The sequence below is a fragment of the Thalia democratica genome, chromosome 9 (assembly GCF_965202585.1).
Source record: "Thalia democratica chromosome 9, ktThaDemo2.hap1.1, whole genome shotgun sequence".
Classification (NCBI taxonomy): Eukaryota; Metazoa; Chordata; class Thaliacea; order Salpida; family Salpidae; genus Thalia; species Thalia democratica.
In genome coordinates this window covers 7,175,556-7,193,879 of record NC_139173.1, presented here as the reverse complement: position 1 = coordinate 7,193,879, position 18,324 = coordinate 7,175,556, and the positions used below count along the sequence as shown (strand labels likewise).

General features: G+C 26.8%; 1 protein-coding gene across 1 annotated transcript; it reads left to right on the top strand.

The window, feature by feature from the left end:
• Nucleotides 1-258: 258 nt before the first annotated feature.
• Nucleotides 259-873, top strand: LOC145844372 (uncharacterized). The gene has a single exon (XM_082951769.1). The coding sequence runs from the start codon at nucleotides 259-261 to the stop codon at nucleotides 871-873; it is 615 nt and encodes a 204-aa protein (XP_082807895.1).
• The last annotated feature ends 17,451 nt before the right edge of the window (nucleotides 874-18,324 follow it).

Here is an 18,324-nt window from a genome sequence, read left to right as displayed (position 1 = left end):
AAAAACGTCAGTCGTCAACTTTAATGTAGTCAATGGTCAACTTTAGCAATAGATAATTTGGTGAAATAAACAATATTTTTAGGTGGTTAGAAATACAACTTAAACCTTTACTGAAGAGTAAATGGATAATAAACTAAAATATTGAATTTATGGATTTTTTAAAAACCATAAAGCCAAAAAAAGGTGATGTTTGTAGAACCTTTGACACAAAAAGTCTATATACATGTGTTCCATTAGACTTTAGAGGAAACGATAAACATGGTAGCAGACGATGTATACTCAAATGAAAATCTTTCAGTATTCACGAAATCAAAAATAACAAAAAATGTATTCAAGAACATACTGAAAACTTGCTCACAGAGCATCTTCTGTTTTAATAATCAAGTATTCAAAAAAATAGATGGACTATCTATTGAATCGCCATTGGCCCCCCTTTTGTTCAATTGCTTCGTTAGCAAATTAGAAACAGGTATTCTAAATGAAATTCAACCTAAAATTTACACGAGATATGTGGACGACATTTTTACTATCTTCTCAAATGAAGAAATAGCAAATGAATTCAATCAAAAATTAAATTCTCTACATCAAGATCTTGTTTTCACAATGGAATCAAGTACATCAAACAAACTTCCTTTTCTTGACATAAGTGTTGAGCTGGAAGAGAACAGATTTACTACCTCAGTTTACAAGAAACCATCAAACACAGATGTTCTATTAAATTTTCACTCTTGTACCCCGCAATCATGGAAGAAAAACTTGATTATACAATTACTCATCAGAAACGAAAGATTAGTGTCAGAAGAACTACAGAACCTAGAAACAGATAGACTAAAGAATCTTCTTTTGAGAAACGGTTATCTGTTAATTTCATAAACAATGAAATAGAAAAACTTCAAAAATTAGAAGATAAGCCACAAATTCCTAAACAACAGTATTTAACAGTTACTTATATAAAAAAGTTTACAGAAAAATTCAGCAGAAATATAAGAAAAACTTTGGAAACAATTTGAATTAATATCAAAGTAGCTTTCAGAACATCTAAAGTTAGAAACTATTTTTCATTGAAAGAAAAGATCAATAAACTCTACAGAAATTGCATCGTTTATAAGTTTCAATGTCCAGGTGACCTGGATACCCAATGTATTGGAGAAACGGAGCGACAACTGTTCGTCAGAATTAAAGAACATACAAAACCTACAAATAGTGCAGTTTTTTCACATATAGAAGAATATAGAATTTGTCAGAATCATAATAATATTTTTAATTGCTTTGAGGTAATTAAATTTTGTAAATATAGATATATTTGCAGTACTACTTGCAGTAGAGGCTATTATGATTAAAAAAATTAAACTTAAACTTAATCACTAACTAGGTCCTGATAAAGGATCCAGAATTACACTTAACATTTTTAAATAGTCCATTTTTGTTCTAATTATCTATTTTAGTTTTTATGACCAACTTGATTAGTTTTATATTGATTGCTTCTTTAGTTTACTCGTATTTTGTTTGATTAATTTTTGTGAGCATTTATTTTGTTTTGACAAGGTAATTAGCTAAATTTTGAAAGCATTGCTCAATAAACCGTTGAAATGAAAAAAAAATTGTTATTAGCAATTTATTGGTACATAAAATCATGTAAACACCTTCGCTATATTCTGTTGATAAAAAAATTTAAAGAGTCCTCATAAAAAACATTTAGTTAAAAAAGAAATAAACTAGCTGATTCCCTTGACTGCAAAACAATAGTATTTTAAACTAGTTTCAAAGCAAACAAACAAATGCTGTCTCAGACTTTTGAAAACTATGTTTTATTTTAGTTTAATAATTTTTGTTAGTAAAAACAAGATTTGTTTTTACTACTATTTTATGCTACAATTTAAACTTGTTAGTGAATATTTTAGAAATTGTGAATAAATACATCAGTAGCGACTATTTTGAATTACAAAAGCAGTTTGTTAAACTTTACATTTGTCATTATTTAGTGTAGTTCGTTCATAATAGTACATTTAGAACAGTTGGTTGTTTAAATTTTGCACTTTTGACTGACACTACTTTATTTATCTGGTCAGATTTATAAAGACTGATAGACGAATTCATTACTTAAACTAATAGTTATTGTTAAACCTTATATTGAATGCATAGGACTGCTACGTTGTTTAGTATAATTAAACTTAATTTAAGAATAAAATTATCTAAATAAAATATTATAAGTTTTTAGGTGTAAAACAAGTTTATGAATAGCTGTTTGCATCAAGCTTTAGTTTGTATAAAAGTTTTAAAAATTCCATAAAAAGCCTAAAGAAAATCATATTAACAACATTTTTTTAAATAACTAAAATTTGAGTTTTTTGCTGATTCCGATAAAAATAAATTTTGGTTTACATAGCAACTATATGATTATCAGTGAATAAAATTCAAACTGAGATTCATTTTTTTCATACTTTACTTTTGTTCTGTGCTGTTTATAGATTTAAACGTTATATATACGTATTGTTTTTGCATCAAAAAACCCAGAAATGGCTCTTCAAAAGTACGTTTGCATAATACGTTTAGTAATCAGACTTTATCAGATAACACTCGTACTAAAATAGTTTAAAGAGATATAAAAAAACCAATAAATTTATTAGTTATCAAGTCTAAAAATCTACTGAAATTTTCTTTCTCTACAAATTTGTGTATAGTTTTCTTTTGGACATAAGTATCAAATTCAAGCATGCCTGAATATTTAAAGAAGGTTTTTATCATTACCATGTAAAAATTTTTGAATGATTACAGTAATTGTGTATAGCAGAATTTTCAAACCATTTATTTTCACAATTGTCCACTTGCCAGAAAGAATAAGCTAATCGCCTTCCCCTTTTTTTATATATCCCAATTTTACTAGTTGATTAACAATTTACTCATATCTTGCCAACTTAGTAGTTACTAACTCCTGATAACCAAAACTGTCCGAAAAAAGGGGTGAGATAGCCCACTTTTAGAAGCCGTGGTGCATAATAACTATAAACATGTATTAAACGAAGTGATTGCGTAAACAAATACATAAATCATAAATTAAAGGCATGCACACTGAAAAAAATATTTTAGATAACTTTGATAAATCAAAACTCAAAGACTATTTTTGAATTATACTTGATAAGCTTTGTTATTTTAATACTAATTTATGAATAAAACTTTAAAACTCTAACACCTATAGTTATAAAAAATATTCTGTTAAGAAATAAGCAGTTTAAATTTATACGTTAAGATATTCTTAGTAAAACTAACTATTATAGGGTTACAGTTTATTGAAACAGTAATTAAAATATAAGTAAGCTTAAAAATTTTGTATATAATTTCATACAGTTATTTATGGTTTTTAAAGTTTTATGATAGTCAAAATAAAAATCTTTTAATCAATTATTTGTTGAGGATTAATAAAGTAAAACTTTAAAATCTTGAATATATATTTTATAGAGTAAGTAAATTTTACTTGTACATGTCATGTCAAAAAATATTTTTTTTTGTTAATTTCGATTAATTTTTTTTATATTTTTTATTATTTCTAATTTAAATAACGTGGTTAGTCTTTAATCTCATATTCTCGAAGGAATTTTTACTTGTAAACCTAATAATTTGTATATTTTTTATATATGATCAAGTTATCCATTTAGAAGTTAACGGTTCAAAACACGTATATTTGTACAAATTCAGTTTCAGTTATAGCTGGAAATTTGTCTGTAAATTTACCTCTTACCTGCTTACTAGCTTATATCTCACTTTTTAGCACGACTGTGTGTATATAAAACTACTCTAAAATTTTCGCCTCTTTAAGAATTTTTGTCTTTCTATTGACTATGTAATACTTCACTTTATAATTGATTTTATTCTAGGTTATCGTGCAGATATAAATTCCCATAATGAATATTAACTGAACCAGTTTTTTAGTTTTGTAGGGTTGTGTGAGAATATTGAAGAGTTGTTTGTTATAAAGTTTGTAGTGTCCTTTGTGCTACTGTTAAGTTATAAATAACCCTAACAATTTTGCTCATGACATTTCAAATGAGTTCATTCATTTGGTATTTGCATTTTATCTTCTTCACTACCATTACTCTACAGTTAAGTCATGCATTATAGCTATGTATTTTTCCATTGTTTGGCGAACAATTTTTTGAGAAGGCTTAATATTATGTTTGCTGGTGTGCTCGTGCTTCATGTGATGTTTCACGCTGTTTTCGGTAAAGTGTTTTATTTTGTTATTGTTAGAATGATTTTCCAGTGTTTGATTTGTTTTATTTCAGTAAATTTTTTCGTTGTCGATTCTCTTATTTTTTGTTGGTAAGTTGATTTGTATTTATTTAAATTAATTTAAACCAGCCGCAAGGTCTTCACAAAACATCAACAAACTAAAATGTGAATCGTTTTGAAAAAAAGTGTTAAACAGTTTAGCTGATAGACTATTTTTATGTTCTAGGTAATAGTTTAGTCATAATTGTTTTATTAAATATATTGGTTCCTAATGAAATTTATGTAAAATATTAAAGTTAGAACTTTATTTTAAAAAATTAAATAATATTTTCCATAAGTAAAGTGTGTTAATTTAACTGAGGTTACCTAAAACTTTTTTTTGTTAAATATCGTTAACTTTAATTTACAAGTTTTTTTATCTTAATGAGACTTTACTTCTTTTAAAATATTGTAGACTGAAAGCATTAACAGGTTTCCTTAAAATTGAACTTGTAACCTTGCCTCTAAATCTTTTAAACAGTCAGTCTGAAACTTTAAAGATCCATATCCTTGTCTCAAGTTAGTTGAAAGTACAAGCTTTTTATATTGATCAAAGTTTCTTCTTCTAAAACAAAAAGTAATAAGTATATTTGTAGTAAAAGTAGATTATTAAAACGCTAGTGGTAAACTTACCAAATAAATTAAGTTTTATTGAAGACTTTCATTATCAAAACGAAAATCCTTTTTTTTTATACACAAATTTGATAAAACTAGCAATATTAAAGCACTAAAAATACTAAACATCAAATAAATAGACTAACTTTATTAGGTTTCTAAAAAGTATAGATTTTTGCTTGTAAGAAATTGTTTGGCTCACGAGCCGCATTTTGTTGAACCCTGATCTAAATAAACTAATTTAATATGGTAGTCACAACGTACTATAAACCATGATTAATCAATAATAAAAACAGTTAAGACATGAACTATCTATTGTTATTAAAAAATTATTACCACTACTAAAATTATTTTTAATAAATTTTTTATATATTGTTGTACTTTAGTTTGTTAGTTATTTAAACTTGTAATGGAACTACTTTAAACATTTTTCTTATTGATGTTTAACAGACTTTTTTTATATAGCCCTTTTGACAATGTAGTTTATTCTTTTATTTTTTAAAGACTGAAATGTTCACAGGTAAGTTTAGTTTTTACAGTATTATAGGTAGTTTAATTAAACAAAATATTGTATTTTGTAAAAAAGTAAGCACCATTACTTGATTAGTTTAGATTAAGTCAAAGTATATTTTTTCAAAGCAAAAACATAACAAAATACTTTTTTATTGAAGTTTATATGGTTTTGTAAAAAAAGGTACTATTTTGTATGTTAAACTCAATTTCTGTCCTGGAATTTTCATAGCCTCATATATTAAAGAGATTTATATCAATAACAAGCAGTATATAACTTATACTGTTAAATAAATTTATTCTACTGAAGTCTGAATAAAACTAAAAGTATTAACAATTTCGATCTACGAAACTAGTCAATATTTAATTTATTTTCATTAAATTCATAAAACACTATTTATTTTTGATAAAAGTATTAAACTTAGTATTTGAGCTTAATTAGACATAAAATAAATGTCAGTAGATGATACTTAAACACTGTTGTTAGGCAAAGTGACCCTTTTTCTTGGCCATCTTTACATTTTGTGTTAAATATGGTTTGTTGTAGAGTCGTTTAGTAGTGTGTATTTATTAGTAGTTACTTAGTAATAAAGGTAAACCGAAATAGAATTATTCAACAATCTTGTTTGATTTCTGAAAATTAAAAAGTTATATTATTATAAATGTAGCATTTCTACAAACATTTGATAATAAACAATGAACTTTACCGCACGACCATTAACATTAGAGTAATTATTCTACTTTTATTATTATTATTATTATCAGGTCCTCGACGACTATATATAGCAAAGAAAACTTGTAACTTGTAACTTTATAACAAAAATTTAACAAATTTTCTTTAGCTTAGAAAAGTCGTTAATAAAAAGTTATGTCTTATAAAATATAACAGACAACAGTTATATTTCAATGCAAGGTTATAACCATCAAAAAAAAATTTCACTGCAAAAATATTTTTTAAATAATAAAACTTTAGAGTTTTTGTATAAACAAAATTTAAGGTGGATAATCAGGATTTTTTGTTCTACTAATACTTTGATACTATAGAAAGCTAATAGCCTAGTTGTCTGAACAAAAGATACTGGTCTAGCTTAATCCTTTCACTGTATATATTTTTTATTGAACGATAAAAAACTCGTTCAAAAAGTTTGGTTTAAGGACCTGGTGTACAAAGGAACTTTTCGGTTATCGAGTCGTACTATGCATGCTTAATCAATTTCTTACAGGCTAAATAGTTGCTATGTTTTAGTCTAAACTTTTGAACCAAATAAACATAAAGCAATCAATAAAACGAGGAATAAAAATAAAAACTAAACAAAAATTGTCTAAGTTATGTGTTTACATAAAAACGTTTTGTTCATAACGTACTAAAAAACTTTTGTAATAAGATTAAAAAAAAAAAAAAAAAAAAAACTTAGAAGTAAATATCATTTCTAGACTTAAAAAATTAATTAAACTTTGTTTACAAAACGAGATAAACAATACTAACAGCAGATATGAAAAAACTTAAAAATAATATAATACAATCATAGTCTAAAAAAACAAGCACACTTTCTCGTTGACTAAATGTTGTAACAATGAAATAGAGTTATCAATTTCAGTTGTGTAAAATTACCTTTGATATTATCAAAACCAGCATAAAAGCTGTAATAAGATATACTACACAATTAATTAAACTGCTATAGGAACATTTAAATCTTAGAACATAGAATGATATTAGAAATAGAACTTAAAAGCTTTGTTGCGATATGGTAAAAAAAAATTAGAAGACCAAAATAATTCAAGGTACCTGGTCAATTAAATATGCCTTGCACATTTTTTTATACAAACGGTTTATAATTACTACCAGTGGTGACGCGTTGTATTTTTGTAAAGAGAAAAGAAAACAAGTTTAAATTCTAAAGTTTACACTTTGAAAACTAGTTTAGTAAGACAAAAGTACTACAACTACACCAAAACGTCTCTAAACAAAAATTTACTAAAAAATTGAAAACAAAATTTTAACTGTTTTTTATTAACTTATTACAAATTAATTATTCTTTTAGGTTGAGTAACTATTCCAACTCTTAACCTCACACGACACCCCTAATATCTACATCTTAAATTGCATTTAAAATTAAACGTTAATTTTAAAAATCTAATCAAAATAAAACTTTAAAATTTATACTCAAGCAACAAGTACTTTCATTAAAACTGTTTATTAAAAAAATGTTTAAAAGTTAATTAATTTCTTTGTGTTTTTTCTTCATATGCTATTATAGAAGCACTTTGTCGCTTAAAGAGACCTTGAGAAATGTTTCTGATACTGTCTTGAAAGTTGCTCCTGATTTAAAGGTTTCATAAAAGTCAGAAGAACTTTTCTACTTTGAGGATCAACAAATTCATCTTCTGTTGAATCAGCTGAAAAGTATACATTTGTTTAAATACTTATTTCTGGTAAAAAATGTGAAAAAGTGTGTTATCGAATACAAATAACATATAGCAGTAAAGCTTAAGCAGCTTGAACAAGTAACAAAGAAGAAAATTTTATTTTACTTCTAAGCAGACATTTTTATTACAATAAAAGTAAACTAAAACAAGAACAAATTGGTTTGCTTATAATACTATAATGTTTTTTTCTTACTTAATTAATTTAAATTCTTCACAAAAAATTATATAAATTTGAATAGTACTTTAATTCAAGCTTCTTGGATTGTTTTCGTTAGTAGATAAAAAATATTAGTTTATGTAACAAATTTTTACAAAATTAAAAAGAAAAAAGATAATATAAAAAACAAACCATCAATATCACGAATAAAAAAGCTGACTCGATGGTTTGTCCTACCAGGTCTCAATCCCGCTTTCTGTGTAAAAGTTTTTTTATTTTAATTTTTTTTTAATTATAATAGTTGTAGGAAACAATTACTGATAATTATTGAAATATATAAATCAGCAACCAGGGACGACGAGTTTGTTTTTAAAAGGGTGTAGTTTTATGTACCTCATGCATAATTATCTTTTACATTTATTGTTAAGAAAATACGAAAAATATAAAGTTTTGTGGTAGTTTAAGTTGCTCAGTTATTACGTCATAATGTTAATGTTATGATGTCATTATGTGCCGACTCTGTTTGTTGATTGTTGATTATTGTAGATACTAAACAATAAAATTAGTTGTATTTTTTCAATAACAAACAAAGTAAAATCATAACAAAACTTCTATGCAAAACAGAAAAAAATTAAAACAGATTTTTTACTTTGTGATCAAACAAATTTTGATTTAAACAAACCTCGAAATTGTACTGCTGAAGTTTCAATTGCATCATCATCAGCGGATCAATATTCAACTTCCTACTTATTTTTCCCACATTCTGATTGGTTCTTTTGTATTTTGTTGTCCAATCAGGCGGCAGGAAGGCGCCGTCTCGAGACTTTTTCAAAAGGTTTAGGTTGAGCTTTTTGATCAGGTGCATGCAGTGAAGGAAAGTAGACAATTCCTGGATGTCTGTTAATTGAATATTGTTTGTTTCGAAAAATCTAATATTTATTTACTGCGTAATTTACAAATAGTCGTGCTCAAACTAAGTTTTGTTAAAAAATATGAAACATAAGTTAATCGTAATAGGTCTCGAATTTTAGTAAGTTTGTAAAACCTTACATTTTTTAGCTTGAAAATAAAACAAAGCAAAAAAAAAAACAAACATTGTGAAGCAAATGTATTAGTCAGGTTGGCCGGATTGAAATGAGAAGTAGTCTTGATTTTTGTGTTTTCTAATTTGAACACTTGTTCCAATTTGGTCAGTTTCCATTGAGAAAATATTTGCACGTGTGCTTTGAAATTGTTGAATTGAGTCAATTTGTCTTTCTTGGCTTTGTTTAATTGCAATGTTTTTTCGATTTCATTGTTTAGGTGGCATATAAGGTTGTTAACTCTGTTAAAATTAATTTTTAGTTGAATGGCATAAACATGCTAACTTAAACATTTTTCGCCAAAATTTGATTTGTTCATGTAAAGTACTTTTGAGTCTTTTTGTTGGGAAATAGTTTGTTAATACAGCTATCGTATGTAGATAATTTATAGAAAGCTGATCAATATTTAAGAAAGTCATGAATATTTAAAACCTTTAAATATTGAAAAAGTATATATACTTAATACTTTATATAAAAAGTTCCACTTTACTGAAGAATACAGAAAAAGAAAACTACAAATAATAGTTTAGTTGTATGTAAATTTCAATAGATTCCTATAACAAATTACATTTCACCTTAAAATATTCATGAGTTTTTAAAAGTTTATCAAAGTTTAGGTAAGTACACATATTTTTTTAAATAAGAATTTTTATTTTACAGTAGTTAAACTGTTCATACAGTTTTTGCAGTGCCTTGGAATAAAATAGTTTTAATCGACTAAAATATTAAAATTGTTCATACGCTTATCAAGAAAAAAGTTCTACCTCATTCTATTTTCGAGTATCATGCAGTCGCGTTTGTGGTTAATACTGACCATTTTTTCTTTAATTTTGTGCAAATGGTTTTGTATGCCCTTGTGTTTGGAATACATCTCCTCATGACGTTTCAAAAACCTCAAAACTTGCCCTCTGATTTGCTGTTACGTCATAATAGTTTGTTATCGGTATAACGTAAAAGGTACTTTAATTACTGCAGTAGGTGTTGGTTTTTATTTTATCTGGAGTTTATTTGTTTTTGTTATAAAACTTTTGCATAAGTGCATTGCAACAACATTTTTTATAGAAAAATATAACAATGAAAAATAAAGTAGTATACTTTAACATCGTATCGTGGAAAACTAAGCTTTTTATATAATGTCAATCCTTTTGTAATGTTTAAATAAGATAATACAACTAACAGTGGGTTCAAACACATCAATTTTACACTTTCTTAGTTCAGAAGTCACTTTTGTAATTTGTTCCATGACTTGCCAAATTCTTATTTTATCTGATTTTCTTTCATCTTTTGGCTTTTTGTACAATTCATTGTATACCGAACGTTGATTCACTGAAACAATGATTTGTGTTTAAAAGTTGTCTACAAACAAAATATCTGTTAATGTTTATCTTTATAAATCAAACCTTGTTTCTAATTTTTAAGTTAAAAACTTGCAAAAAATATTGTTTTGTGCAAAAAAGTCAATAATTATAAACTTAAAGCTTGAAGTTAAACTAAAAAATTAAAAACATTATGGTTAACTTTTTAATGAACTAGATACAACAATAGTTAGGAAAAAATTCAACGTATTTTTTTTTATGTTTAAAAGTTGATTAAGTTATAAAAACTGACTGGCTCTTTGCAGGGCTTTCTGGTTAGCTCTCTTGACCATGTTGTTGGCGAAAGTGTTGAAGACCGCCGACACGTTGGCGTTCAACTTCTTCCTGATCTTCTCCGAGATGAACACCCGATCGCAGTTCTTGATCTCGTACACGATCTGCTGCAGCTGTTCGATCTCGCTCCATCTCTCCTCGCGATCCTGCTGCGAACTCAATGAGAATCTTTGCTTCTCCTCCTACAAAGTTATGGAAAGTCTCAGGTTTTAATAATATAATAAATAGTATGTGACTCTATTATCGAGTTAAAATTAAGCTTATAAAAACTGTAAGAAACTTATGGAAGATGTAGTTCTACACCAGAGTATTGGAAGATTTAAGATACTAAGACTATAATAATTCAAAACTAAATTTTTTCGCCTGAAAATAGTTTAGAGACACAAGGTCTTGACAACAAAAAACTAACATTAGTAAAACATTTGCTAAATATATTACAATTTATAACACAGTTTAAAAAAACTAAGAAAAAATGTTTTGCTGCAACATACAATGTCTAAGAAAACTTCAAATAAACTAAATCAAAAAGTGTAATACAGAATTAAATTAAAAATCTGATAGAGGAAAATGCTAAAATAATAATAAATTTTAGATACAAACAAGAACTATAAAATTGTCTTTTTATACAGACGTTTTAAAAAAGTTTTTTTTTTACAATTGTCAAGCAAATAGAAATTACAATCCTGCTGTTTTATTTTTAGCTAATTTTTAAAACTAAGTTTCTACAACTATTTTAAAAAGTAAAATCCAAAAAACGAAATAATTAAAAACTAACAACAGACAACTTGCATTTCTTCATGATTTTTTTCTGTTCTTTAAGACTGGTTTTGGTTGATTTTTCATAAACTTTCAGTTCTTGTTCTGTCTTTTCGATCATTCCAGGTAGTTCACGACATTGAGTCTGTTAACAGTGTTTAAAAGTTATTTTAATGATTAATAGCTCATGCATTAATAAAATGCTTATTTCTTAGTGTATCAACTGAATATTTTTATAAAGGAAATTGTGTGAGTTTCAACACTAAAAAACCTATCTTGTAAACTAAATCAACAACAAGATAAGACTTAAATAATCTTTATTGTAAGTTTTACTTTCACACAGTTTTATGTGGTAAAACTAAAGAACGCCTTAATTTTTATTGCCATGTTTTGTACCTTAACAAAAATAACTAACTTTCAGTTGGTCTATCACAAGCTTGTACCAACGATTAATCCTTTGAGCTGTGTAGTATTTAGTCTTTGTTCTACTGATCTTTACAGCTAAATGGTCACATACCTTTTTTTTAAAGAGTTTGTTAGCTATTATAACATTAAAGTAGGTTTTTAATACACTAAAGTCCTACTGCAAAAATACTTTATATTAGTTTAGCCCAAAATTAAATGACACAAAAGTTTATTTTTTTGTTTAATCGGAATATGATCTCTTTAAGGTATCTCATGTGATAAAGACTTAGAAGTAAAAACATTATTTATTTTACTATAACATAAGTGTTCAATTAACATAAATCTAATTAGTAAAACATTCAAAACCATAAAACAAAAACCAAATCTAAATAACTTAAACGGGTGAAAAAATATTATTCACGTTTTTATTTTTTCAAAAGCTTATTTTTAAAACTTGAAGTGTTAAATTTACGGTTCTCAATAAAAAACTAAGAAAAAATAAAATAAGAAACAAAAAAACCACTACCTATGTTATACATAATTATAGAATTAAGCAATGTATTTAGATATGTCATTTAATTTTACTTTAGTGAGCTTGTTGTCGATTTCAATTTGTTTTGAGAACATTTTTTCATTGTCTAAGCACTTTTTCCTCATTTGTTTAATTTTTTCTTTTTTTCTAAGCTGCTTGTTCACATATTGGTTGACCACCAAACTAATTGTCTTGTTCCCTTTTTCTATGTTCTTCAACGACCACTGTTTGAAAAAATGCTTTAATTTTTTGAGAATGAAATAATAAAACGAAAATTTTCATTAAGCAGCCCTAAAAACTGTTATCCATTAAATATAAAAGTTTTCTAAATCGGTGGAAAAGTTTATCAAAAACTTAAACTAAAAACACATTTGTACGATTTATACATTTAAGATATTTAATATAATAAAAACTGACGAGAACACCAAAACAATTGTACGTGTTGCGGTCCTCCTTGGACATTGTCAACTTTGCCATTTCTTCCTTGATGTTTCCGCACGGTTTGCTCTTGGCGCTGGCTTGAGTCCTTGTCACAGTGACCTCGTTGCGTCTTCTGCGCACCATGTCTGTCTGCACCTTCAACTCGTACTTGAGAGCTTGCACGTCCAGTTTCAGTTGCTTCACTGTTTCAAAAGTTACTGAGTGAATTTTTTTTTGACTAACTTGTGTACTCTGTACAAGTCTGTTTGATTATACTTGATTTTAAAAATCTAGAACTGACCCATAACTTGTACATAATAACCATTCCAAGACAGCGAAGATTTTTATATAAACTGCTTTAAGTAATTAGTCAAAATTAGTTTATTAAAAAATCTTCGCAATGTTTAAATAAATAAACAAAAAGTTCTTATAAAAACTTTATTTTTAAACTTTTTAGTCCACTTTTAAACAAGTCAATTATTACTTATATTACTTTGTAATACAAAACAACTACTGACTTTTCAATCCAAGTTGGCCTCTGTGAAGACTAATTTGAAATTTTCGATAATCAGTTGCCTGATCAGAAACATCTGACCATTGCTTGGTTTTCTGCTTGATTGTTTTCACAGCTGGCATTTTCACTCTGTTTAAAATGTGTTCTACTAACTGCTTTTGAACACTGTTTTAATATTTAATATTATAGGCTATATGTAGCAATGAATATTTATAAACAATTTTTTAAATGGGATCAAACCAATCCTGTTTGTTTTAAATCGTTTAAGTTGACAAATCCTAATAAGTAAAGTAAGTTATTGTACAAATAGTTAGTTAGTTTTACATTAATAGACATAGAACTAATGTTGTTTATTAAATAACAAATACCCCTGTTTAAACACATTTATTAGATAGTTATGCATTGAAATTTGTTCAACAAAAACGTTAAAAGGACAAAGTTGAAGTATTAAACGTTATTATGAAAACATTTTACTTAAAGTACCTTCTAATAGCCTATGCACAGCAAAAATAATTAGTTAGTTTAGCTTTAGAACAAAATATTTGACAGAACTTTTAAAAAGATCATTATACAAAAGTCAGTAAACTACCATAGTTTAGTTTGGTATCTAAATTGATAAGCTTAATTGTATTTACAAAGATTACTTGCTTGTACACTGCACTAGTAATTTACAAATAAAAATATAGCATAAACTTATGTACAAACAAACTCACGAATGAAGTAAGATTCACTTTTGGGTAGATAAGATAGATAGTGCTACTCCGAAATGAAGTTATTTCTATAAAATTGTTTTAATTATTTGTTCCGAAAATATAAAGCTCAAAACGTCATATTTATTTTAGATAGAAAGTTTAAATTGACGTATTTTGTATGAATATTTTTTGTAGGATTCTAAAATACTTTTTCTTAGGTTTTTTATTTCTTTTAAAAATACTGTATCTAATTACAAAGACTGCAAATAAGTCTTTTATTAGTACTTTTTTTGTATGCCCTTTTTTTAAAAACTTTTAAATTGAAAATTACCCACATTTTTCATCCATTTCATTTCACCCAAATCAAATCCCATCCGATCATTTCCCACCCGATTAATTCCAACCCAAATCAAATCCCACCCGATCAAATCCAACCCGAATCAAATCCCACCCAAATCAAATCCCACCCGAATCAAATCCAACCCGATCATTTCCAACCCAAATCAAATCCCACCCGATCAATTCCAACCCGAATCAAATCCCACCCGAATCAAATCCCACCCGGTCATTTCCCATCCGAATCAAATCCCACCCGATCAAATCCAACCCGCACAATTTCCACCCGAATTAAATCCCACCCGATCAAATCCCACCCAAATCAATTCCCACCCAAATCAGTTCCCACCTGATCATTTCCCACCCGAATCAATTCCCATCCACACAACTCCTACCCGGTCAATTCCCACTATATTATCAAACCCGATTATATTTATTCTCGTACAAATTAAAAATTTTAATACCTTTCGAACTCACATTAAAACTTTAGTTTTTGTAATTTTAAAAATCATTTGAAATATGAAATTAGTAAGGTAAGAACAATTTTTTTATTTAAGCTAAAATTGTTACTGTTGCTTATCTTATCATGTTTTTAGTTTATTTTCATTTTTGTTTGTTGATAACGATAATTAAATAATTACGACTTGCGAGCAACTGAAAGTTGGTCTGTTACTTGTAAAATGCTATCATTGTTACTAAAGTTTAATCCAGATCATGTTTAGATAATAATTAAGTTTTTAGTATTGGAACCATTTTCTATCATGTTAACTAATTCATGTCCAATTAATTTTTTTTTGTACGAGTTGGAACAATTGACATTGACACTTAACTATATTGTAGTTTTTGTAACTAATTAAAACAACAAAATAATATAGCACTGTACAACATAGTTTTTTTTAATAAGAACTTTAAAATTTGAAAATTATATTAATGCTTATTTTATTAAAGTCTAGACCTAAATTACTTTTGTTCGTTGATTACTAGACTTTTTTAAGTAACTACGGCCGGCAAGGAAAATTGGCCTATGTTTTGTAAAATGCTTTTACGGCTAATACAATTCGGTCCAAATCAGGTTCAAAGCAAATTCAAGTTTTTTTAGTATCCGAACTATTTTTTATAACAAAGCTATTTTCTAAATAAAATTATTCTATGGTAACTGATTTATGTTCAATTAAATCTACCTTGGTAACGACTATAGAAATTAATATTGCTCGGCATATTTTTTTTTAAGTGCAATTTTTGGAAAATATTCTGTTTTATTAAGCTTAATGTTTCATATTTCTTGTTTAAAACAATACTTCCTAAGTTTAATTTAACAACAATTTTAAGTATTTGATGCCTGCGGCGCGAATAAGTTATTATAGAAACATTGGTCTTTTTTTTTAAATATTTGTTATTCAAAAAAGTTCTTATTTGGTTGTCATTCAATTTTTTCCTTAAGTCTTAGCTTTTAAACCAACGAAATTAATTGTGTACTATATCTACCTAAAAATTAGCTTATTTTGATTGTAACTATGAAGTTTTTTTTTTCTAGAACATATGTTTTATTATTTATGTGAAAATAGATGAGTTAAAGAAAAATTTTAAACAACTAATAAAAACTTACTGTTACACAAAGACTGATGTAAATGTTTAAAATAATATAGGGTAAAATACATTTGTCTTACTCTATTATTTAAAATCAATATAATCTAAAATATGTTTAAATGCATATGTATCAATTGTCTTTTATGCTATTTTTAAACACCTCCTAAAAATATTACAACTTAATATCTACCGCTATAGGACTTTTAAAAAATGATTTTTAAACATGTAAGTTAAAAGCACTTTCAATAAATTTATCTTCATTAAGAATGTAGTATTAGAATTAACCAAAGATTTATAATTATAAATATTACAAACCAACTTCAGAAATAAAAGAATTTAATAACGAACAAAAACGAAAACTGACACAGATACTACAATATTTAAGTTATTGGATCAAATGCCTTATATAAAAATTAATACAACTGAATCAATCCTACTAAAAAACTTAGAACTTTTTTTTAACGCTGTGTTCTACATTTTTAAAAAAACTAAAATATCAACATTAATGAAAACGGAGAGATGAAAAATTGAATATATATTAATAACCAGACAAATTATCAATAAACTTTGTAAAAAAAAGAATTTCTGAACGAACAAAAACTAATACAGATACTAATAAGTTGAAGTTATGGGCTTAAATGCCTCTTATAAAAATTGATTCAACTCGATCATAGCATAAATGATCAAATATTTTTGTTTTACAAAGTTTTACTTTTTTAATACAACTAAAGTTCAACATGAATAAAAACGAAAAATTTACTCTAGATTAATAACTAAAACAGTTATCAAATAACTTTGTAAAAAAACGAATTTAAGACGAAAAATAAACGAAAACTAATACAGATAATAATTAGTTAAGGTTATGTGCAATACCTCTGAGGAATTCCATAACAGTTCTTTGATTGCGCCCGGTTACAATTGATTTTAATCTTTCGTCTAGGTTTTTGTATTTTTTCTGTTTCTTTTTATGAGGTTCACCCGAGTTCAATTTTTCAATTTGATTAGCTTGACGTTTTTGCTCTTTCATTAATTTATCATTACATTTAAACACTCCAGGTTTGGCACTCTGCATAACAGCTGTGAACCTTCTGTGCCAACCCTCCACACAATTGTTAGTCCGAATGCAGTTTGAAGCGTTCTTTCATTGACATTCCAAAAGGTGATAGGAAACAATGGTGGTTGAGCGTCAACACCATTGCTACCAATATAGGTATTAATAAATTACCTAATAATTGGTATCACTTCAGTTGGACAGTCGTTTTGACGAAGCAAAAGATCTGCAGCCTCAATTACCTCTTCCACCGGCAAAAACGCAAAAGCTGAAATGTGCTTTATATACAGTGCAAAAGAACCATCTTCGGCTTCATAGTTCGTTTTGCAGCCCTGTTAACATATATATCTATAAAAATTGTTGCATAGTCTTAATACTATTTTTTTTTATTTTTCATCATTTTTATGTATGACAAATGAATTAATTAATAATTAAATAATATAAATAAACTATAAAACAAAAATAATACTTTAAAAATTTTATAGTATTAAAGTACATTAATTAAAAAATAAAGTTAATTTAATAAAAATAAATCAGTTTACACTAGTTACATTACTGACTAACAACTTCAACTTAAAGAAAGTAAGTACAAAACAAATTACTCACTTTTTCCACTACTTTGCGGTACAAAGATTGCTGGAGATGAAAAAGGCATCCTCTTGTTGTTCCAGGAAAAATGAATTCAATGCTATTGATCGCAGCCTTTTCAAAATCTGTTATCCACAGTTCTGGTGAAAGCGGTTTAATTCTATTTAGTGTAGTCAAAAGCCTGGTGTATGTTTCTTGAGTTTTATTTTCAAGTAATGCAAATACCAATGGAAAAACCGCAGGTTTTTTATCTGTAGTGATTTCCATTATTTCGCCGTGGATAGTATACAGTTGGTAGAAATGTCGATAACACTCTTGTAATTGTTGAAACAGTTTAGTTCTACTTTTATCTAGTTTTTTAAACTGTTTAATAATATGTTACAATATTAAACAATTTTCTTTAATTATTCTTAATTCTTAATTATATTTAACTATTAGAACTTGAGTTATAACGTAACCGAGCGAATTTTCTTTAGCAGAGGACTAAATTTTCGTATTCACTGGTCGCAATATAACATATAAACATGCTCTCGAGCCACACCTTTACAAATAAAGGCCAAAGTTTTCCGAACCCTTGTGTAGATCATTAAAAAAAAGATATCTCAGTGTAGCAGAAACATTTCTAGGCCTTTTCAAATAGAGAAGCACTATTTTTTGCTTTAGTTTAAAATGATTCTTCTTCTAACTATAAATAAAAGTTGTCTTTTAAATAGAAGCATCTACTCAACTTTTAACAT

What these genes read in the sequence shown, in the direction of transcription:
- LOC145844372 (XM_082951769.1), top strand. Translation starts at nt 259, where the DNA reads ATGGTAGCAGACGATGTATACTCAAATGAAAATCTTTCAGTATTCACG.